Source organism: Schistocerca serialis, chromosome 5 (genome assembly GCF_023864345.2).
Source record: "Schistocerca serialis cubense isolate TAMUIC-IGC-003099 chromosome 5, iqSchSeri2.2, whole genome shotgun sequence".
Lineage (NCBI taxonomy): Eukaryota > Metazoa > Arthropoda > Insecta > Orthoptera > Acrididae > Schistocerca > Schistocerca serialis.
The window spans coordinates 492050741-492073458 of record NC_064642.1 but is presented as its reverse complement, the minus strand read 5'-3'; the positions used below and the strand labels follow the sequence as shown (position 1 = coordinate 492073458).

The following is a 22718-nucleotide window of genomic DNA, read 5'->3' as shown; positions in this document are numbered from 1 at the left end:
CCAAACGGTGTTAGGTGTGCTCACCGTTATTTTGATTTTAGGGAGGGAAGGTACTGACCTCTGTGGTACAATTATTAGAGCCTCAATAGTTATCACACAGTCCTTCTCAGACACACAGCCGTAGGCCATCCTAGGAAATGGCCTCACGGGTAGTGAGGTCTCCCTACCAGGGTAAACAAAAGTTTAGGCTTGTTCACAAGTTGGATATTGAGAAGAAGAAATGGCATTGCACATGTAGCTACGAACTATGTTTACATTACCGTTCACAGTGGCTCTCTAGGTTATTTTATGTGTTGGACATTGCAGGATGGCGTACCACCTGCGTCCCGCTGTGGGATATAGAAGAGGAATGTATGAAGATGGTTCCCGTGGTGTACAACAAACCGAAACCCATGAGCATAACACAAATACTAATTCAGAGGCAGATGGGTTCGAAGAAGAAACTTCACAACACGGATCTGACGACGGATGGGACCTGCCGATGTCGCGCCTGCCAGCGTACCTATTCGGAGATGGAGAGTCATCCGCTGCGGTGGCCCCAGTGGGGGCCTCTTTAGAAAGCGACTCCGGGCCACCTAGTATTACCAGTGGCCCGAGTACGCGTTTTCGCGCGCGTGCGCGCACACACACACACACACACACACACACACACACACACACAAAAAAATCACTCAGACACAACCCATGCACTTATGAGCACTGTCCCTGGATGCTGCATCCAGTTTCTCAGAATCAGATCCAAACAAACCACTCCTCACATCTCCTGCCTCTCACCTACAGCTGCTAGGATAGTGGTGACAAGTGGTGGCAGCACTGTCTGCAAACTGAGGTGAGTAATAGGAAGGGGTGAAGCAGTAGTAATGAGGGAGTAGGGAAGCAGTGCACGTGCTCAACTGCACTCAGCCAGCAACAATGCATGACACCTCAGTAAACAAACCATTTCATCTACTGAGACAAAAATGAGATTTATCCAGTGTTTTCTTGATTTTCCCTGATTTTCAGAACCTGTGACAACCCTTACAGCATTGTAGAGAAACTTTAATTGCAGATGTAATAAATGTGGATTGGGGGGGGGGGGGGGGGGGGGGGGGGGGGCAAGCATATGAACTAAATTTTTCGATGACGTAACATCTTACAAGAGGTTTTGCCAAATCAAAAGTAGTCATAATTTTTCTGATAACGAAGTGTGTGTTGCTGCAAATCGTCCAAATTCTAAGCTGGACAAAATTTTCTCAATCTAACAACATCTTGAAAATAAATTTGAAACTTCTTATGTTTTGAACATGACATTATGGTGGACGAAAGTGTACTTTTGTTCAAGGGCCAACTGGGTTGCTACAGCATGCCCTAAGGAAAGGGCAAGGTTTTGAATAAAATTCTACATGCTGTGTGAATTATCTACCAGATACGAGTCTTCTCTGAATATTTACACAGTGAAAGGGACAAAGCTGGATGCAGACTTTACAGATTTCCAGATGTTGTTTTGATACTTGTTAAACCATGCAAAACCACTCCTGAGGCAAGGTTACTGTCTTAATAACATATAGCTTTCACACATCCCCATAGTTGGCAGATTTCCTAATTTTGAAATCCATTGATAGTTATGGAACACTAAAAATGACCCATAAGGAGATGCCACAATCTCTCCAACATAAAAAAATTACGAAAGGGGGAAATTGCAGGTGAAAGATGAGGAAATGTTCTAGCAATGTTTTAAAATATATTAAAGACCACACTATGGATATGGTGGAAACTGAGAAAAAGTCAAAGAAAATAATGAAGCCACAGCTTCTGCTTGACTACAATAAAACACTGGCAGTAAAAGATCGAGCTAAACAGAAAATGGCATTGTATCCAATATCCATAAACCACCGCAAAAACTATTACAAGAAAATCTTTGTCCATTTGCTGGAAATTTTTGTGTGGAATTCCTTCATTTTGGACAGCAAATCCGGAGGAAATAAAGACTCACTGAATTGATGTTGACCTTCTCAGAGAAAATAGTTAGTACAAAGGGAGCATCATTTCTCCTAAGCCAGGCTGACCGGAATGAAAGCCCTACCTTCTTTGGTTGACAGAAAGAAATTTCCCAGAGCTCATCAAGACAATAGCAAAGATGTTTCCAGAATGAGATTTTCACTCTGCAGCGGAGTGTGCGCTGATATGAGACGAGGTACTGGCAGAAGTAAAGCTGTGAGTACCGGGCGTGAGTCGTGCTTCGGTAGCTCAGATGGTAGAGCACTTGCCCGCGAAAGGCAAAGGTCCCGAGTTCGAGTCTCGGTCGGGCACACAGTTTCAATAGCAAGGAACCGCAATCCGACAAAAGTGTGCACAGATTGCTCCAAGAAGTGGAATGTATGTCGGAAACTTGTCAGTAGAGAAACATGATTCTATTGCCCCAGTGCCAGGTCCCCTTATGTGTCACACCATGCTTCAGAATGTATCACACAAAAACGGATTTCTAATACCATTATTGTGTGTTATTGGTGTATGTATGTCTCATCTAATTTGTACTTTTAAATAAAAAAATTTCATCTTTGTAATAAACAATCTGGTGTAGCTAGTATTCACAGAGGTTTTTGATGAGGCCGAGTTATCCCTGGATTCAACTCCACCTACAATATCTCCTTACATTTTCATGATAAACATAGGAATGAGTTGCCAAAGCACTATATTTTCAAGAATATGTAAAATTACGTATGAAAAAATAGGTAAGGTTTTGAAACTTTTGTAGTCAGAACAGGTACATTAGGAGGATAAATACTGTGATTAGGTAATCTCAATCCACTAGATGATCTAACCTTTCTAAAATATTTACTCCGGTAAGCATACAATTACACAGGCCATATTCTATTACCAAAACAAATATTTTTAATGTGCTATTACTATCTCTTCACAGGTTCCCAATGGGGTGTGTTAAGATCACATTTTGGGGCCTGTATGGATGAAACTGGGTTAAGTCCCACACTATGACATCCTAACGTAGTCACCAACATCGTGCTGACTGGGAGCAACTAAGGGAATTGCACTCATTCCTCAAATACATTCAGGCTCAATGCTTGCATTTTGCCTAGGTGTACAATGAGAGGGTGACAGCAAATCAGGCGATAAACATATAATGATATGCCCACAGCTTGTGGTCTAGTTACTAGCGTTGCTACCTCTGGATCATGGGGTCCCGGGTTCGATTCCTGGCTGGGTTAGGGATGTTCTCTGCCCAGGGACTGGGTGTTGTGTTGTCCTTATCACTCCATCATCATCCATGAAAGTGGCTAGACTGGATAGTGTACAGATTGGAAATGCGTACAGGCACTGAGGACCGCGCAGTTGAGTGCCCACAACCCAAATCATCATCATCATCATCATCATCATAATATAATGGTACGGCTATCCACTCAGAAGAACATAGGTGGGAGCTTTCCTAGTAAAAAAAGGAGAGATTACCCTGTCATTTGTAAATAGGTCTAATGGATCAGGTGAAATCAAACCTACAAGGAGAAATTTCTTCAAACTAAGTACGTAGGGAAGGAGGAGGGTACATCGTTTTTTATTGGTGTAGTGTACCTTACAGAAATTGCATGTTAGAGGAAAAGGTTAGATGGACTCAGTAAAGACTATACCGAGGTTAGGTGGACCCACAAAAGGGATGACCTGTACCATGTTAGGGAGATATATTTTTAGAAAAACACTAGCACTGTTAAGATTGTAAATGGCTGAGAAGTATCGTTCCACAGATGGATGCGTCTAAACAGTTCTTGCAGAAGTAAGGAACGGTAGTGATTTATTTCCCATTTGTGAGCAGTTTTCTAAACTAGTAAAGAGTGCAAGACAAATATCAATTTTAAAATAAGATAGTCTACACATTAAGTACTGGAAAGTGGGAACCACATTTCCAAATCACTTCGTACAAAGAATAACAAAATCACTAATCTACTGACATAAAAACCACCAGTACGTAGTAGTAATAATTCGTAGACATATGATGTCCACCTCCCATAACCAAAACTGATCCACTACAATGATTTTTTAAGCATCAAAATAGACAAATGCCACCTTTCTCATTTGAACACACAATTTCTTGTAGTTAAAATCTAGGTCTAAAATTTCTGATGCACATTTTGGCTGTGTTGCAGATGGTATGCTGCATTTTAAGTATAGACATGTGGCTGAAATGGTCAGGCAGCCCAGAACATGCACAACATAATATATGGTTACATTCAATTAATTATTAATAAATTTTTAAGTTGTTCGAAATTTGTGGTTTCCAAGAAAGTAGCAATTCCAGACTGCAGATTCAGAGACATGTCCCTGTCCCAGTTGCCCCTCTCATACTATGCTCAAAAATTTCTCACAATCCATGTTTTGAATGTGGAAACATTGGCACTTTTGACAAAAAACCACCCAATTTGAATACTGCCACTGTTGTCAGAAGTCTGCATATTCAGCGTTGAGATCAGATGCAGTGACAACTTGCACATACTGGTATAGTGATTTGGAAAGAATGACTGTCTTCAGCAGATGTAGATTGTTGGCAGAATCCCCCCACAGTGTCAATGTGACTGTGGCTGCAGCTTAAGTTGTTCAAAATTCAGCCTGATAACAGGATCAAGGCGATATGGAAATCACTGATTACTTTAACCTAATGTCAGACTGGTTAAGTAATACAACAAAAGATTGACATGAAGGAAGCCATTCTAGTACACAGTGCTCATAATTACAACAAGGACACAGGAGGTCAGGTTCACCCTCAGGTAGGCATTATTTGAGAGTAAAGTTTAGCTGCACACAAGGCTAAGTACAAAGGAAGTGCAGAAAGATTGCAGCAATTCTAAAAGGCACCACATGTAGAACATTAGATTGCAAATTTCACCTATTAACAGCAACAGTGTTTGGAGGTAGTTATATTTGGGACAAAAATTCTGCGCTGTGCATCAGAAAGCTCACTCCATTGCAATGTAGTGTTTCTAAATCTACATCTATACCTACATCTACATGCTGCAAACCACTCTAAGGTGCATGGTGGAGGGTACATCCCATGGTACCATTTATAAGGATTTCTTCCTGTTCCATTCATGTCTGAAGTGCAGGAAGAATGATTGATTTAATGCCTCTGTGTGTGCAGTAATTATTCTAATCTTATCCTCATGATCCCTAATGTGAGTGATACATAGGGAGTTGTTGTGTATCTCTAGAATAATCATTTAAAGCCATTTCTTGAAACTTTGTTAACAGGCTTTATCGACATGGATGTAAACTATTTTCAAGTGTCTTCCAGTTCAGTTCTTTCAGTATCTCTGTGACACTCTTCCATGGATTAAACAAACCTGTGACCATTTGTGCTGACCACCTCTGTATACGTTCAACATCCCCTGTTGATCCTATCTGGTATGGGTCCTACACACTAGAGCAATATTCTAGAACTAGTCACATGAGTGATGCGTAAGCAATCTCCTTTGTACACTGATTGCACTTTCCCAGTATTCTACCAATAAACTGAAGTCTTCCACCTGCTTTACCCACAACCGCTTGCTTTTAGTATTTGTATATAGGTGTCTACAGATTTTTAGAGGATCAAATTCGTGACCTTTTCATGACTTTTTCATTACCTCTTTAATTATATTCATGACCTCTCAAAATTATGCTTGGTACAATGACAAAAACACATTTTATAAATGTGAAAGCTGGTTGAAATGAAAGCTGAATGTAATAATTCTTCTATCGCTTAAACTGTGTCAGCATGAATAATGTAATTATGAATGACTGGTAGTATACTATTCGTCAAATGCTATAAAACTCTCACATAGGATGGGGTATGACTATTTTCAGATATACTTACCATTACATCAATTAAAATACAAATTGCTTTAACATTGTAATGTACTGGAAATGTACAATTTTCCTTTAGACAATATAACAGCTTTGAAGAGAAGAAGTTTATGTCACACACTAAACTTCACAGTAAAAGTTTCTTAGCTAAACTTGGAATTTCAACATCCAAAACTTCAGGTGCTTCTTTTGCCTTTTTTATAATCATCCATTTCTTATTTTTGAGCTTTTATTTCTTGAACTGTTCTTTTAAGATTGGCCACTTCATTTTCATTGGATTCCTTTTTTATGGCTTCTACTCTTCTGAATGAAGCATTCTTCACAGCTAGCATTACTGATTTCATTATGTCCACATTCAGTTATTTCTCACTATAACTAATGAGCAGGTATTGAATAGAATTGGGGAGAAGAGGAGCTTGTGGCACAACTTGACTAGAAGAAGGGATCGGTTGGTAGGACATGTTCTAAGACATCGAGGGATCACCAATTTAGTATTGGAGGGCAGCATGGAGGGTAAAAATCGTAGAGGGAGACCAAGATATGAATACACTAAGCAGATTCAGAAGGATGTAGACTGCAGTAGGTACTGGGAGATGAAGAAGCTTGCACAGGATAGAGTGGCATGGAGGGCTGCATCAAACCAGTATCAGGACTGAAGACCACAACAACAACAAGGAAACCACCTAATGAATGTATTACATTGTAAACACTTCTTTCAGCAATGATTAATCTTCTTTTAAGTTTTCAACTGTAGCATTTCCATGAAATTTACGACGTCATGGTTTGCACTCTGCAGTAAGTTCATCAGAAAGTGATCAAGCTTGTCCTCCTATGGATTGAATTGTTTTTCAGAATATTCTCAAAATTTAAAGTGTTCTCTCCTCACTACATCAGATGTTGGTGGACTCTCATGTTTTTTTGACACAAATTCTTCCAACACAATTGTCACTTGAAAATTTCTCAAAGTGGAGCTCTGCATAACTCGGGGTGATAGACATGAGCCACTTCTGACTGTCTTTAATTTCAAAGGACTCTTCTCAGCAATTTTTTGATACAGACTTTGCGAACACTTGTGCACTCATGTTTGAAAATAAGGATATCCTTTCGTGCGTAGTTCTTGCTAGCAGCCGCACTGATTTGCCGATCTTTGTTGCCATCTGTGCAGTGTACTATTAACCAGTGTTGACAGAATAGTAGTCTGCTTTGTCACTGAACTGTACTGTCACTATGTTTTTTGTGCTATTTCCATTGTTTTTCATTATTTAACATGTCACTGCAAACAATGATCTTAATTTCAATACTAAAAAATATTTAACTGACGAGTACATTTACTGCACACATTGCTGCTTTCACGGAAGCTCAAAGCACAAGTGTGTCTTGCCTGCACTGTGTACTTACGGTAAATGTAGGCGGAGCATGTTCGTCCCCCCGCTCCTACACTCTACACCTCTTCCCCCCAGAAAACACTGTGCACTCTACCCCCCCCCCCCCCCCCAACAAATGCCAAATTATAGTATGCACACAGTACTAATATAGTATCGGAAACATTTTGGCTAGTGTAAAATCAATTTCACTCTGATCATCCTTAACACCTTTAAAAGAGATTAAAATTATAACTGTCTTATATGAATTATTAAAAACCTTTAAGGAAATGTCCTGCCAAAAAAGATGCGGATTAAAGGGATTTAAACAGAAGTGGGAGTGGACACAAATAAATGAACAGCTGTTCAAACAAACTCCTCCAGCAACATACAAAATGGCAGCATGGCAGCACAGTGAAGGGCAGAGCTACAATTTACCCTGTTTTAAAGACTATGAAACACTTTTTCCTTCAAAATATTGTCTCCAAAATTCAGGAGCGTCTTGTACTCTAAATTAATATAAAAATGTACAGTATGTGATTTTAAATTCCCACCAGTCTTAAAAATGGTCATATATTCGCTACTGCAGGAAACCTGTGTCTATCTGGCAAAAGTACACCAATGCAACGGACATGAGTTGCAGGGATTAACAACCTTGCTAACACTGTCTGCCTCCCACCCTGCCACCACAAACCCAGAACACTGTCTAACGTACGATGCCTCATTGCCAGTGAACTTGAACTGAAAGCGATTTGTCTTATTGGTAACAGTAGAATAGTTCTGTTAGTAGCTATTTTCGTAATGGGGGGAAAAAAAAGGTATTCAAATGATACAGGCTATAGAATGAGAGAAGATGATATTGTTAAATCTTTCCAGAAATGCGGCATAAATAGTGCTCTCGATGGCAGTGAAGATCATCCTACATAGGGAGAGGACAATGACAACAATGAAGAAGAAGGAGAAAGAGAAGATGAAGATTTTATATGTCAGCTCAGTTTTATAAACTGAAGATTATTATATTTTTTTTTAGTCTGGCATTGCAATCTAATAATAAAAATGGTAAAATGTTATTTTCTTTAAAAAATACTTAATAATTAAGGCGCATAGTCTGTAAAATATGGTATACATCATTTCCATTAGGTGTATACACCACATATGGCTCAATGAAGCCACATCTCCAAATTTCTCACTCTACCCCTGCCACTCAAGGTTGCAAACCTACAGCAGCAGAGGCTCCACTACTCCCTCCTAGAACTGCACCTGACTGATACATAAAACAAAATTCGTGACCATCCACTCAATTTTATTATCGTTTCATTATTTTCATTACCAACTGTTTCATTTTCAATACTTTTTCATGACTTTCATGATCTGTAGACACCCTGGTACAGTACGGAAATGGTATGCTACTTTCTCCACTAGTCTGTGTATCTGCTGTTAGAATTTGCAGCAATCTATGGTGTCCCATCATCAACACACTCTTGCACATGGTGACTGATTGATGATGGGTGCTTTTTGTTACCCAAGATACTCATAATCACCACTAATAAGGTCCCATATGGAAAGATTAAATGTCCCATGTGTCAAGCACAAACAATATGGCCACTATATAATGGGCTGAAATCTTACATCTTGCCCATCCTCTGCTCAACAGTCTCACAAACTGCCAGCAGAAAGTCTGACATCATCTTAGACATGTGAAATGATGAACTATTCCATCCGCAATGGTGACAGGGCTGTTTTCACTCCGGCACAGCAGATTTCTCAAAATTTTAATTTCTCATCGGTGTGAACAGTACAGGTAACTGTAAAATTTACTACTGCGAATTTGCTTTGCAGATGATTAGAAGCATAAAAATTTCACATACCTATGTTCCTATCGGTGGTATCTTTCAAACAAAATCTCTAGTGTAACATTAAAACAAACAACAATGGGTAGTGCTTCAATTTCAACCCTAGTTCTTTCACAGGACACATCACTTGAAATACGATATTAAGTAGATTTCCTCTAGCTACCTGAACTAAAATTAAATTTATTATTTTTTTCAGGGAAAATAATATTTAATAAGTATTTAATCCTCACCTCCACTCTGCTCTATCCTCTTACTCTCGGCTGCTGCCTTCCTCTGGTCTGCTAGAACCATTATTTCCTGGAGAGCCTTCTGTTGTTCAGTTGTCAAATCAGTAGTAAGAATTTGATACCATGTTGGATCACTGGCTTGAATACCTGAAACATTATGAATATAATTTAAAGTAACTGTGCAAAACAGTGGCGAAGGGAAACAACAATGGAAGGCTAGGGTTTAACAACCTGACGACAACATCTTTAGAGTTGGACAAAAGGTCAAATTGCATAATGAAGACAGCAGTGTCCTTTTCAAAATAACCATACTGGCATTTCTGTTAACCAGTGTTAGGAGAAGGAGAGAGACCAGGCAGGGGGGAGGGGGGGTGATTGGGGGGGAATCTCTCAGTGAACTGTTCACATTGACTTGGAAACAACAAGATAAAAATGAACAAATGTGCTACAATTATCTTAATCCAAATCAATGAACCAGTTTTTTCCTTTTATTCTGGTACAGTTTACAGCAAAATTAAATTCTCCTGCCTGGGGTGAGAGATAGTGACATGTTTGTGTAGAACAAAGTAGATCATCACTGCTGATCTCTTATCAGTACCCCTTGTATCTTTGAGTTTCAAATATTTGTAACAAATCTCTTATATATAACAATGAAATTTCCATAAAGAAATACACTCAATCTTTATAGATTTTGATACGCTGAATTCAAATATGACAATTTTTTATCTTTAGCTTCTATTTTCATACTCTATGAGGTTTGTTACATCCTTATTTCTGTTTTTTAAGCTCACGTTTTCCTGTTATATCAGGAATGCCACCGAAGACACACACGAATGCTGTGTTTTATGTAGCTACAAGATACATACACTGTAATGTGATGCAATGACCTTTACCACACCTTCAGGTATTTCAAGAGATGAGTATGTGCTCTGCATGACATTATGTCAGTATTTTGTTTGTAGCTAACACAATTGAGATTGCTTGCTTTCCTGATTTACTGCATACAATCAAAACTGGAGTTATGTCCCACAGATGTGGTAATAACCCCCAACAATTTTTGTTACAAACAATATTGAGATAGGGGGCCAATGGTCGGAAATGCACATTTATCGTGTTAGGGACATACATAATGTGCACAGCGTAACAACAATGTAGCACATAGCAATCATTCAAAGCGATGACCACCAGTCTCAAAGCATGTATTGCAACGACGCACCCATTTCTGCCGCACTCTCTCAAAATATCCTGGGTGTCTGCTGTACACTGGAAAAGGCAGTAGGTGATGAACAGTATACACCCTGACCACCAAACAGTCATACTGTACCCAACCTAGCTCATAACGTGTGTTATGCATCACACTGGTGCAGGATATAGTGGCCGTGAAGCAGCAGAAATGTACAGAGGACACTTTCCCAACAGGCATTATCCTAATTGGAAGAGGTTTATCACTGTGGATACTAACTTACAAGAGACGGGGTCATTCACGCCACAGAGAGCAGGCCAAGGTTCCCGTCAGAGCCATTCCGAACACCAGATTTTGAGAAGACGATGTCAGACGTGTGGCAATAAGCACCTGTCAACTTACCTGTGAACCACACACTTTGAAGGATAAAGTGGAAAGAGTACTAGTGGAGCAGGTATTACACACCATGTGCAGTAGAGATGTGTGCATTGTTGCGATACATGCACTGAACTGGCAGTCATCGCTTTGAACCATAACAAAGTGTGCAAGCACTAGGACCGACAGATTTTGGGATTTTGAGCCCTGTATTCACTTCTGTCAATAGATTATCTATAACAGTGCTATCGTGCTGAACTTCTTACAGTTGGTGTTGTTCACAGATGAGGCCTCATTCACCTGTGATGATGTTTTCAGTGGCTGCAACAGCCATGTCTGGATTGAGGACAATCCTCATGCCACCCATACTGCTGGTCACCAGTCAAAATACGGACACACATTTTCCAAGATCACCAAATATGCCACCTTATTTGCTGCCTCCCAGTTTGTCTGGTCCACGTTACCTAGTGTTCCTGCGAGATGTGCTTCCATAATTATTGGAGACTGTTCTCTGTGAAAGATGTGGTTTCATCATGATAGTGCACCAGCCCACTTTGATTTTAATGTCTGCAGGTACCTGATCAACTCCTACGTACTGTCATGACTAGATTGGAAGGTGAGGTCCTGTCCCATGGTCTGTGCAATCACTGGATCTCACAATTCATTCTCTGGGATTACGTTACGATGTTGGCATACGAAACCCCACAGAAATGGATGAGGACCAACCTGTTAGGTTCCAAGCTGCCTGTCTCCCGCTACAACAGACACCAGAGATTCTCGCGTGTGGCATGTCCCTTTGCCACGCATGCACTGAGACTAGTGGTCGTAACTTTAAGCAATTACCAGGATCTATGTTGTTGTTGTTGTTATGCAGTGTATGCTTGTTATAGATTACTACGTCTGCTTGGTGCCTCTGCTCAAAGGATTTAACAAGAAAAAGAAGAGCACCATACAATACCCTAATATACTAAGTGTGATGCAACCAGTACCTCATGGAGTGGGTCTTCCAGCATCAGATCATCCAGTAGCTTCATGGGAGCCACTTGTAAATCTCAGTTCAATACTGTTATCACCAATATATGAGAAGCTTGGATTGATAAAGCCATCTGTAAATCAGTGAATATGAGCAACTTGCAAGCATTTGAATACTTTCATGGAAAATTCGCTGGATTGGGCACTTAAAACATCAAGCTGGGGTTATTAATTGGTCCATAAATATGTATAAGGCCCCTGGAGACAAGCAGTTTGAGTGTATTCTCAGTCCTGATGAGCTGAACGTGTGGCAATGCCTTCAGAAAGTTACAACATTATTGGTGAGCAATAGAAGGGCTGAAAATTAAGTTGAACTTGTGAATCACTATCTATGCCTAAGATTAACTGAAATGCAAAATGTCACTCAAAATGAACTTCCTTCACATATCAACATTTTTCAGGCAGATTATGGGGCATTTAGTGATGATCACGGTGAGAGGTTTTACCAAAAAATCTCTGTAATGGAACACTGATACAAAGGACGATTCAATGCTTCAATGTTTGCAGACTTCTGCTGGATTTTGTAGAAAGATTCGCAACTTCCCTGTAAGCACAATGTAAAGAGAAAGTGTGTGCTGTACACAAGGTAGCTAAGATTCTGTATGTATGTATGTATACAGTGAAATAGGCAAAACTACAGGGCATGGATCCTAAGGGACACCTTCAGCTATCAGCTGGAACCATCACTATCACAATTAACATTACCATCAAGATGAATTAGATAAAAACTTAATTTCTACAGAGGACCATATAACTCGTAGAAAATAACTTTCCAAGGCTGCTATCCAAAACACACTCCCGTGATGGTGAAAAAATAATTAATTTGCCGAAGACTGAGGGCTCTCATGGATGCGATGGGCTATCTAGCACAATACTAAAGCACAGTGCTGCCTCTTAGCCCAACAATTAATCAAATTTGTAATTTTTGCTTACAGAAGGGTGAGTTTCCTTAATTATGTAAGTATTCAACAGTGAAACCCGCTTTACAAAAAAAGGAGAAAAGGATGACGTTGATAATTTTAGATTTATTTCTATGGAAATGGTGAGGGTAATCTACCATTTTAGTTCACATAATTTGCTGTCAAACATTCAGCTTCTTTTTGGAAGTGGTTTAACAGCTGAAACTTCTATATTCTCCTTTCTCTGGGAGATGCTGGATGGATTAAACAAAAAGGAGCAAACACATTGTGTGTTCTTTGATTTAAGTAAGGCATTTGATTGTTTTGGTCACAAAACACTGCAGAAGTTGGACCATTATGGAATAAGAACAGCAGCTCACAATTGGTTTGTTTCATACTTTAGGAACAGACAACTAAAGGTCATTCCACACAGTAATGAGAACAGGCGTGATACAGAGTATGATTGGGGTAAGGTTATGGGACGGTGCCTCAGGAGTCAGTGTTGAGACCACAAATGTTTACATAGGCAATGTATCGAACAGTGCAATTCAAGACATAAATTTGTGACTTGTAGAGAGAGAGAGAGAGAGAGAGAGAGAGAGAGAGAGAGAGAGAAACTGATGCTAACACACAGCCAGACTCAGTTTTCACAGTTTATTGCACACAGTTCAACTAAAATTGAAATATTGATTTCAAAACTGGGCATGCGATTAGTAAGTCTGAACAATCCAAATACCTGTGTGTTCAAATAGAGAATAAGCTGTCATGGAAAGCCTATATTCAGGGTCTTGTTCAAAAACTGAATGCTGCTATATTTACCATTGGAACAGTATCTGGAATAAGTGATAGTCCAACACAAAAATCAAACTATATAGTTTATTTCATTTGATTATGACGAGTCTTGGAATTTTGACACTGGCCTCTCAGAATAGAAGGAGCAAGCCTTCCTCCGTTTAGACCTGAAATGCAAGGGTAACTGCTAAGAGTCACAGGAAAAAAATAAGCAAATTCCTTTGTTACACTGTTGAATATGCTAGTATATACTCAGCAGCTTATCTGCATAAAACTCTTGTAAATTTTGTTCCGTGACCATGGAGATTTGCTCCTCAATTTAATCCTACACAACTAGACATGTAAAATAAAACAAGGCAGCTATTAACATCCTTATAGATCGTGTGTGGGAGTGGGAGCAACTGCAGCTCAGACAGATGTCAGCGCACATGTGCATCGTTATGGGCACTCAATGGTGAGGTTATCAGCAATCCTACAAATATTAAAAGAAATGAATGTGCACGAAATGACAATTGTCATCACACAGTAAGGAGGAAACCTATAAAATGATGCTCATTCACTCACACCCAATTCACTTGGGTTGACCCACACAATCACTATTCTCATACTTAAAGGCAATGAAGAGATGTTGAAAGGTGCTGGAAGCTGGGACTAATACAGAAGTAAAACAACAGAGAACCTAGAATATAGGCACAGTAGAATGTGACTAGCTGACCGCTTACAAAAAACCTAGGAAAGCTAGTCACTATGCTAACACATTAAGAACATCTGCCTAAAATTTTAGGAAACAAGTTGGACATATCACAAAACCTTTCAACTCTCACCACATAAGTTTGAATGTTACTTAATATAGAGGACACGTCTGTCGGCATATCTGCAGCTGCTCTCTGGTCCATAAATATGAGGTATGTCCACAAAGTAATTTCCATTTGTTTGTATATATATAAAATTTACAGATACAGAAAAAAATATTTATTGTACCAAAATCTACAACTGTTAAACTACTTTTTTACATGAAACTTCCTGAGAGATTAAAACTCAGGACCTTTGCCTTTCATGGGCAAGGGCTCTACCAACTGAGCTACCAAAGCACAACTCACGCCCCGTCCTCACTACTTTTCTTCTGCCAGTACCTTGTATCCTACGTTCCAAATAGCACTCCACAGTCAAGTAGCTTTTCTAGAAAATTAAGTATTTAAAAATTTGTGATTTATAAAACAATAAAATTAAATTTCAGTGCAAGGAGAAAAATGCAAAATTCCCTGAGATTTTATGAAATTCCCAGAGATTTCCCCGATTTTTTTCCAGGTAAAATGTAATTCCCTGAGAATTCCAGAAGAATCACACCCTGATCAAGAAGTCTGAACAGATGAATTCTGCAAGCATTGTTCATCTCACCTGCTACATCGCCGTCGAGATTGTGGATAATTTGGCATCTCATACAGTGAACTCTGGAGGCAACTGAAAATTGAGGACACGAGCCGGGAAAACGACAGAGAATCAATGGAGTCTCCCTGATCCATGGGTAGAACTACATAGTTTTGGTGCTCATTTAAAACGTTGGAAAATATACTAAAAACAGAAGCAGGTGTGCAGATTCACCTGCACTGCACAAAATCTAAAATTATTCTGGGCATCTACGATAATCAGGTTGGCACTCAGTTAAAACCTCAGATTTCAGCCTGTCCTTGCTCCACACCACTCTAACACACACTGCCTTGTTGCCCATGAATAATTGGTAAAGAGGCGTTCCATAGCTGGACAAACAACAGTATGGTATGCTGGTGAATTGGGAGTAGCGAGGAATGCACACAGCTGACACACAATGAGAAGCTGCCGCTGGATGGTAAGTGGCGGATTGGGGTTCATCAGCCTCCGCGCATGGACTGGGGGCTGGTCCTGTAAACACCTGTTGCCCGATGTCCTCATTGCATACAGAATCAGTTATCTTCAGATAAGGAGGCCTCTCTGACCCCCGCTGCAATCACACAAAGGCCCTATAAGCAGATATGCCCTGTCTGTTCCCCAAGACCTGTGGCTAACACACTTCAATATGTTCAGTACATTTAGGGTCTTTGCCTTCAGGTACTTGAAGTGTGTAACCATGACAATTTTGAGACAAAAATACGGCCCAGAAACTTAGGGGTCTTAAAAAAAAAAAGGAGTGGTGTCCGAGATACACAAGTCAGATGAATTAACCTACAACCTCTCCATTTTAAGTTCCAGCTGACAACTCACTGTTGAAATATTGGTGGAAGAGGAGCAGAAGACTGTACAATTGTCCACAAAAAAGGAGCGTTGCTGTGGACATGATACTGTTAATGTCTATAGCTATGGCAAAGAGAGTAATGCTTAAAATGCTGATCTGGGGATCACCATTCTCCTGCACAAAACTATCCAATAGCAAATCACTGACTTTGTACCGAATAATGTGTCTTGAGAGGAAGGACCCAATGAACATGGGGAGATGTTGACGAAAACCCCAATGGTGTAGCTGACTGAGAATATTGTGCCTTCAAGCAGAGTTGTATGCCTCAGTGAAGTAAAAAATTATCCCTACTCAATGCTTGATATGTAGGAAAGTCTGCTGAATATTTGCCTCTAACGGGGTCAGGTTGTCGAATATCCTGAATCCACACTGAGAGCGTCTAAGGAGCCATCTGTCCTCTAATATCCAAACCAGATGATGGTCAACCTTGTGCTCTAGGATCTTTCCTAAACAGCTCATTAAGATGATGTTTTGATAACTACTATGACACATTCAATCCTTTACTGGGTTGAGGGGAGGGGGGATAAAATTGCCATCCACCACAAATCGGAGAATTGGCCTGTCAGCCATATTGAATTAAGACATTGTAAGAGGATTTCCTTGGATACCGTTTGCAAGTGCTGCAGCAAGTTGTAGCATATTTGGTAGCAACTGGACACCATATCAAGAGTGTCAGACAGCACCGAATACAGCTCCCACAAGGAGAATGGGCAGTTATAAGACTCAGAATTGTTGGACCTTAAGTCCACCTAGCCCCTCTCTACAATAACACAGTAGCAGTGGAACACCAGATCATGGCTAGCATTGGCAGTAGTCATTGCAAAATGCTCGGCCGTCATCTGAGCCATGTCTCTGAGCATTCTTTGGAGTCACCCATTTCAATGATGCTGCAATAGGTAACCAACTGTCTTTACCAGAACTCCTCCTGATGGCTTCCCATACTATTGTAGAACAAGTGGAACGGTTGATGGAGTCCAACAATGCTTGCCATAACTTTTCTTGTTCTCTCTCTCCTATGATGTGATGAGTCTAATCAAAAGGCTGCGAGGTTTCCCACTGTTGGGAGGCACTTAAAACGGTTGCAGAGCCGCCAAGGGGCATGTCACCTCTTAAGACAACCAGAGGACTTTGAGATGGAGACGTCAGTGACACTGTAGATAACTGTATGATGTGATCCACCCAAACCTGGATACTGTTGCAGCAGTCGAACACAGTTGGCTGAACAGTGTCTTGTTGACTCTGTTGATCATCATCATGGCTACATCTTTTCAGGGAGAGCTCTATTCAGTAGGGGAATGCAGTCACTGGAATGAAGGTCATCAATGTCTTTCCACTGAACAGTGTGTGCAAGGGCTAGTGAGCAGAAAGGCGGTTAATGGCTGATAAATCACTCAATAGCTGCACAGAAAGGAGTGGAAATAAGCGAGTGTGCCTGTGTTGAGGATGCACAACTTGTGAGAGGTCATGAAGGCCTCCAAAACCTGACCCCCGGGGGCAAGTAGGGGTCAAGTCCCACAATACATGATGGGCACAAGCACAGAGGCATTTCTGTGCTAGGAGTTTCTGTTCCTCCACATGTGTGTGGAACCCATTAATGTACCACTGTACTATGGGAGCCATTTATGAAGGGGGCTGCACTTTCACCCTGTCTTTCTGAAGATGCACAGTCTTGAGGTGAGTTGAGTGCCCTAGGTCACCATTAAGCTCCACAGACCAATCATGAGAGATGTTTCGGGGAGTGATATCAACACTGTGATGCTGCTTATTTCCTGCCTCCACCAGCAGCTGATTTGTTTCCACCTGGGGAGGCTTAAGAGCCACAACCACATAGGTGATAGGGGCAGCACTTGATGGTGGACCAGACTGAACCTTTGGAGGAACAGGGAGTTCCACAATGGAGGCTACTACAGCCTCGGCTGATGTTCTGGAAGGAGTTATGAGCTTTGAAGTAACTCAACTTTCAGGTCTGCTTTGGAGGTGTCCACTAGCTCCCTGCACTTCACAACACCTTTGCTGTTTTTCAGCATGGTGTGGAGTTCAGTTTGAACGGCATATTCCCCGAGGCTTTTGGCTTTCAGTAGGTTTGTCAATTGTCGGGAACTTGAGGTTCCAACCAACAGAGTCCCATTTCGCAATTGCTTAACAGATTTTAATGTACCTGCAATTATTTCTAAACCCTTTTAAATGTAGAAGGTGAGACTTTTTGCAAAGCTTCCCCCTTTCCTTTTACTAATAAAAACACATTCTAACCAGCAGTACGCATTCCGTTACTATAGGTACTAGAATTCTGAAATATTCCTGAGTCTGGAGGACTGGCTACATGAGCCCTCTTGTTTAATTGGGTGTTGGTACCTACCAGCGGCAGCAGCCCATCCATTTGCTGGAAGGAGAAAGAGAGAATTTTAAAGGTTCCATCTCGGTCCCATGAGCAGCTGGGGAAATAAAACTCCACTTAAGAGCCCCGCATGCCTAGATACGCCTTATGCAACTGATGTGTGACAAAATGGCTCTGAGCACTATGCAACTTAACTTCTGAGGTCATCAGTCGCCCAGAACTTAGAACTAATTAAACCTAACTAACCTAAGGACATCACACACATCCATGCCCGAGGCAGGATTCGAACCTGCAACCATAGCAGTCCCGCGGTTCCGGACTGAGCGCCTAGAACCGCTAGAACACCGCGGCCGGCGATGTGTGACAGGTTCCCCAGATGTTACCAGATAATGGCTGTTCCACCTCAATAGCCATGCATCTCATTAGCATGTAGCACGTCTTTATCTGTGTAGTCAAGCTGAGATACCCTCTCCCTATGACACACAACGTTCCTCCACCGTGCAATACAGTGGTCACTGAAGCATCCACATAGTTTACAGTGTCAGAGGTCTGGCAGCGATTACAAGTCCCCAGCTCAGGAATTCCACAGTCACCAAGTAAATGCTGACCACAACACGTTTGTGAATGCTTTGAATCAAAGTTGCAGGAACTTACATATTTATCTGTGCCTTAAACTTTTATAATGTGGTTCAATAAAAGTGCTCTGCAAAACTCTGAAACAAGAGTTAAGACATTAATGCAGTCACCTGACAGAAAACACATCATACAACAAACGTCAAGCTACTGCTGGATAACCAATACGTAGATCACTGAAGACAAAGTCTACAATGTCATGGAACAGTAACGGAGCCTCACATATCAAAACAAACTCTCTCAGCCACTGATTGAATTTATTTAGTATTTAGTTATTCCTTGTCAGACACAATCACATTTTCATCGTATTAGCAGTGTCAACAAAATATAAATGCCTCAGGATTTGCAACTAACAACAATACTAGGAAAAAGACAGATTGATAGTCATTGTAAAGATGAACCATTGCATTGCAGACAGACACAATGAAAAGACCTTTACACATTATAGCTTTTGGCCAAAGCCTTCTTCTAAGTAAAGACACACACACACACACACACACACACACACACACACACACACACACAAAAACACACACACAAAGCAAGCACACTTCATTCGCACATGACAGGACAGGGTTGACAGGTACACCATTGCAAGGCTGTTTGGGAGGGAGAGGAGGAAAAATGAGGAGTGTAAAAGAGAGGAGCAGAGAAGGGGAAAATACCAGTATGTGTGCCAGCAGAGAGCAGCCCACAATAAGGGTGAGGGGTGGCAAACTGTGAGGAGGTGACAGGACAGAGAGGGTGGAAACAGAAGTATGTTACCATAGTTTGTGGCCAGGATGGTTTCAGGAGTGCGGAATGTGTTTTAAGGATAACGCCCATCTGCTCATTTTAGAAAAGCTGGTGGAGGTGGGGAGGATTCAGATGTCTCAGGGTGCGAAGCAGTCATTGAAATCAAGCACTTTATGTTCAGCTACATGTTGTGCCACACGGTGGTTTACATTCCTCTTAGCCACAGCTAGGCACTGGCCATTCATCCTGGTGGACAGCTGGGTGGTAGTCATACCAACATGGACCACAGCTGTCCACCAGGATGAATGGCCACCAAGAAACTGTGACCAAGAGCAAAGAAGACCACCCTGTGGTACAACATGTGGCTGAACGTAACATGCTCAATTCAATAGCTGCTTCTCAACCTGTGCCATCTGGATCCTCCACGCCATCGCCAGCATTTCTAAACTGCGTGGATAGGAGTTACCCTTACAACACATTCTCCTTTCCCAAAATTATTCCAGACTCAACCTACAGTAATGTACTGTCGACACACACTCCACCCAACAGTTTATGGCCCCTCTGTCCTACCACTTCCTTCATTTTCACGTCCCCCGCCCCTACTGTTTGCCACCCTCTGCCTACATACTCTACCATTCTTTCCCCTTCCCTGTTCGTCTCATTTTCCACCCACTGTTCTTTCCCCCACACTGCACCTCCCAACGCCGTGCCTGTCAGTCTTATCAGGACAGCACTCTTCTCTCCCTCCACCCTTATATTGCTATCCCTTCGCCACCCAACACCAGACTGCTACTCACGTAACACTCGTTTTGTCGTCGGAGCTGCTGTTGGTAGCGGTCATGTTTGCATGGGGGTGTGCTTGGTTGTGTGAAAAATATTTCCTTTGCTGAAGAAGGCTTTGGCCAAAAGCTGCAATGTTTAACAGTCTTTTCATTCTGACTGTCTGCAACTTGACGCGTCATCTTTACAGTGAGTAGCAATCTATCCTTTTCCTAATATGGTTTAATGTTCCAACCTGAAGTTTCCAATGTTCAACATGCAACCAAATATTACACAAAAATATGTAACTATTACATTATGAAAAGTAAAGGTGCTACTCACCATATAGCGAAGATGATGAGCTGCAGATAGGCACAACAAAAAGACTGTTGCAAATAAAGCATTGAAGCCTTCACACACCTTTATTATCTTCCCAACCTCGTACAACAACAAATCCCCCATGCTTTATCTTTCCAGTCTCCCACACCTCCCAAGTCCCACCATCTGGCCACAGAGGAGCATTCCCCTTGTAACTCAGTAACACCCGCGACTGGAGCAACTGAATTCTCCACCAGGGTTTCGACTACCATCCTCGTTGTGCTGTGAAATGAGAAACATCCTGCCCACTATCCTTCCCACCCCTCCCACAACGGTATTCTGCCGTCCACCAAACCTACAAAATATACTTGTGTATCCTTACACAACCCCTGCTCTCAACCCCTTACCTCCTCATGGCTCATACCCCTGTAACAGACGTAGATGCAAGACCCTTCCCATACATCCTCCGACCACCACTTACTCCAGTTTGGTCATAAACATCGCCTATCCCATAAAAGGCAGGGCTACCCGTGAACCAGTCATGTGATCTACAAGCTAAGCTACAACCACGGTGCTCCAGCTAAGGTACAACCACTGTGCTGCATTCTATATGGGCATGACAACCAACAAGCTGTTTGCCCGCTTGAACGGCCACTGACAAACTGTGGCCAAAAAACAAGTGGACCACCCTGTAGCTGAACACGCTGCCAAACATGATACCCCTCATCTCAATGACTGTTTCACAGCCTGTGCCATATGGATCCTTCCTACCAACACCTGCTTTTCTGAATTGCACAGGTGGGAACTTTCCCTGCAATACATCCTACGTTCCCATAACCCTCCTGGCCTCAACCTTCATTAGTCACTGTCCTCACTTGTTCAGCCCCTTCCCCCTTCCCATTCCAGCACTACACAGCCATCATTCCGCCATCACACTCAGTTGTTTTACTTCTCTCCTTTTCTGCTACTTCCCCTCCCCTCTGTCTAACCTACAGAACTACACTGGCCGCCATCCCTACCCTACTATCCCTCCCCCTCCCTGCCCCAGCCTCCTCATTACCTCCACCCATCATGCACTGTTACTGTTTCTCACAGTGTGGTTTCAATTGCTTGAGACTGCAGTCTCGCGTGCGTGCGCATGTGTAATTATGACCAAGGCCTTACTCGCCAAAAGCTTTAATTGTGACAGCCTTTTTGTTGTGCCTACCTGTGACTCAGCATCTCCACTATATGATGAGTAGCAATTTTTCTTTTCATAATATTGTTACCTTTCATCTTGGATTTTCCACCATTTGATTTAACAATTAAATTAATCATATTTTTACAGAATCGTTACAATGAAACATGCACTACTAATTTGAGAACAGAGAGGTACCATATTCCTAGATTTATTTGTTACAGTGCCACACAGCACAGTTAACTACATACAGGATGTATACATGGACAAGGAAAAATTCCCGATTTTCCCAGATGTCCCGGTTAAAAACACACTTTTTTTCTATGTCAAGTGACAGAATACTTTCTCTCCTAACTATGAAACTTATCAATTCTTGAAATGATTAACGTTTTATACATCGGCATAGAACTTCCAGGCACAACAATCATTAGTGTCGACACTGGAAAAGTATTAAGACTTAGAGGTGATGTCTAAATATTGTTCTGCATGTTCCTTGCACAAGAAATATATTGCTGCAGGTAAAGGAACAGAACGGCAAGAAGCTATAAAGCTGTTTGTAGCAGAAATTATGCAGGCTCCAGTGGTGGGATGGAAGCTGCAAGTATGAAATTCATTTTCCATAGATCTTTGCAAAAGTATGGAGTAAGATACGTACAGTATTTAGGAGATGGAGACTCTAGTGCTTTCAAGAAAGCCCTATGGAAAAGACTGCACTGTTGAGAAACTGGAGTGCTTAGGCCATATTCAGAAGAGGATGGGTGGACGACTCCGAAGACTTGTTGCAGACAGTAAAGGCAAGCTACCAGAGGATGGGAAGCCACTGGGAGGTAAAAACAGACTAACAAAGAAGAGAATTGACAGCCTACAAGTCTATTATGGTGCTGCAATCAGAAGTAGCCTCACAAGCTTGGACAGTATGAGGAAAGCAGTATGGGCCATTTGGT

The 22718-nt window shown here is 41.4% G+C and overlaps 1 protein-coding gene across 2 annotated transcripts in view; it reads right to left on the bottom strand.

Moving 5' to 3' along the window:
* LOC126482360 (importin-7) overlaps positions 1–22718 on the bottom strand; it is a 176881-nt gene that overhangs the window by 5986 nt on the left and 148177 nt on the right. For both annotated transcript variants that reach the window (XM_050106440.1, XM_050106442.1), the window contains exon 22: positions 9271–9414. In XM_050106440.1, coding sequence (XP_049962397.1) covers positions 9271–9414 — 144 coding nt within the window. The remainder of the gene's footprint in view (positions 1–9270; positions 9415–22718) is intronic.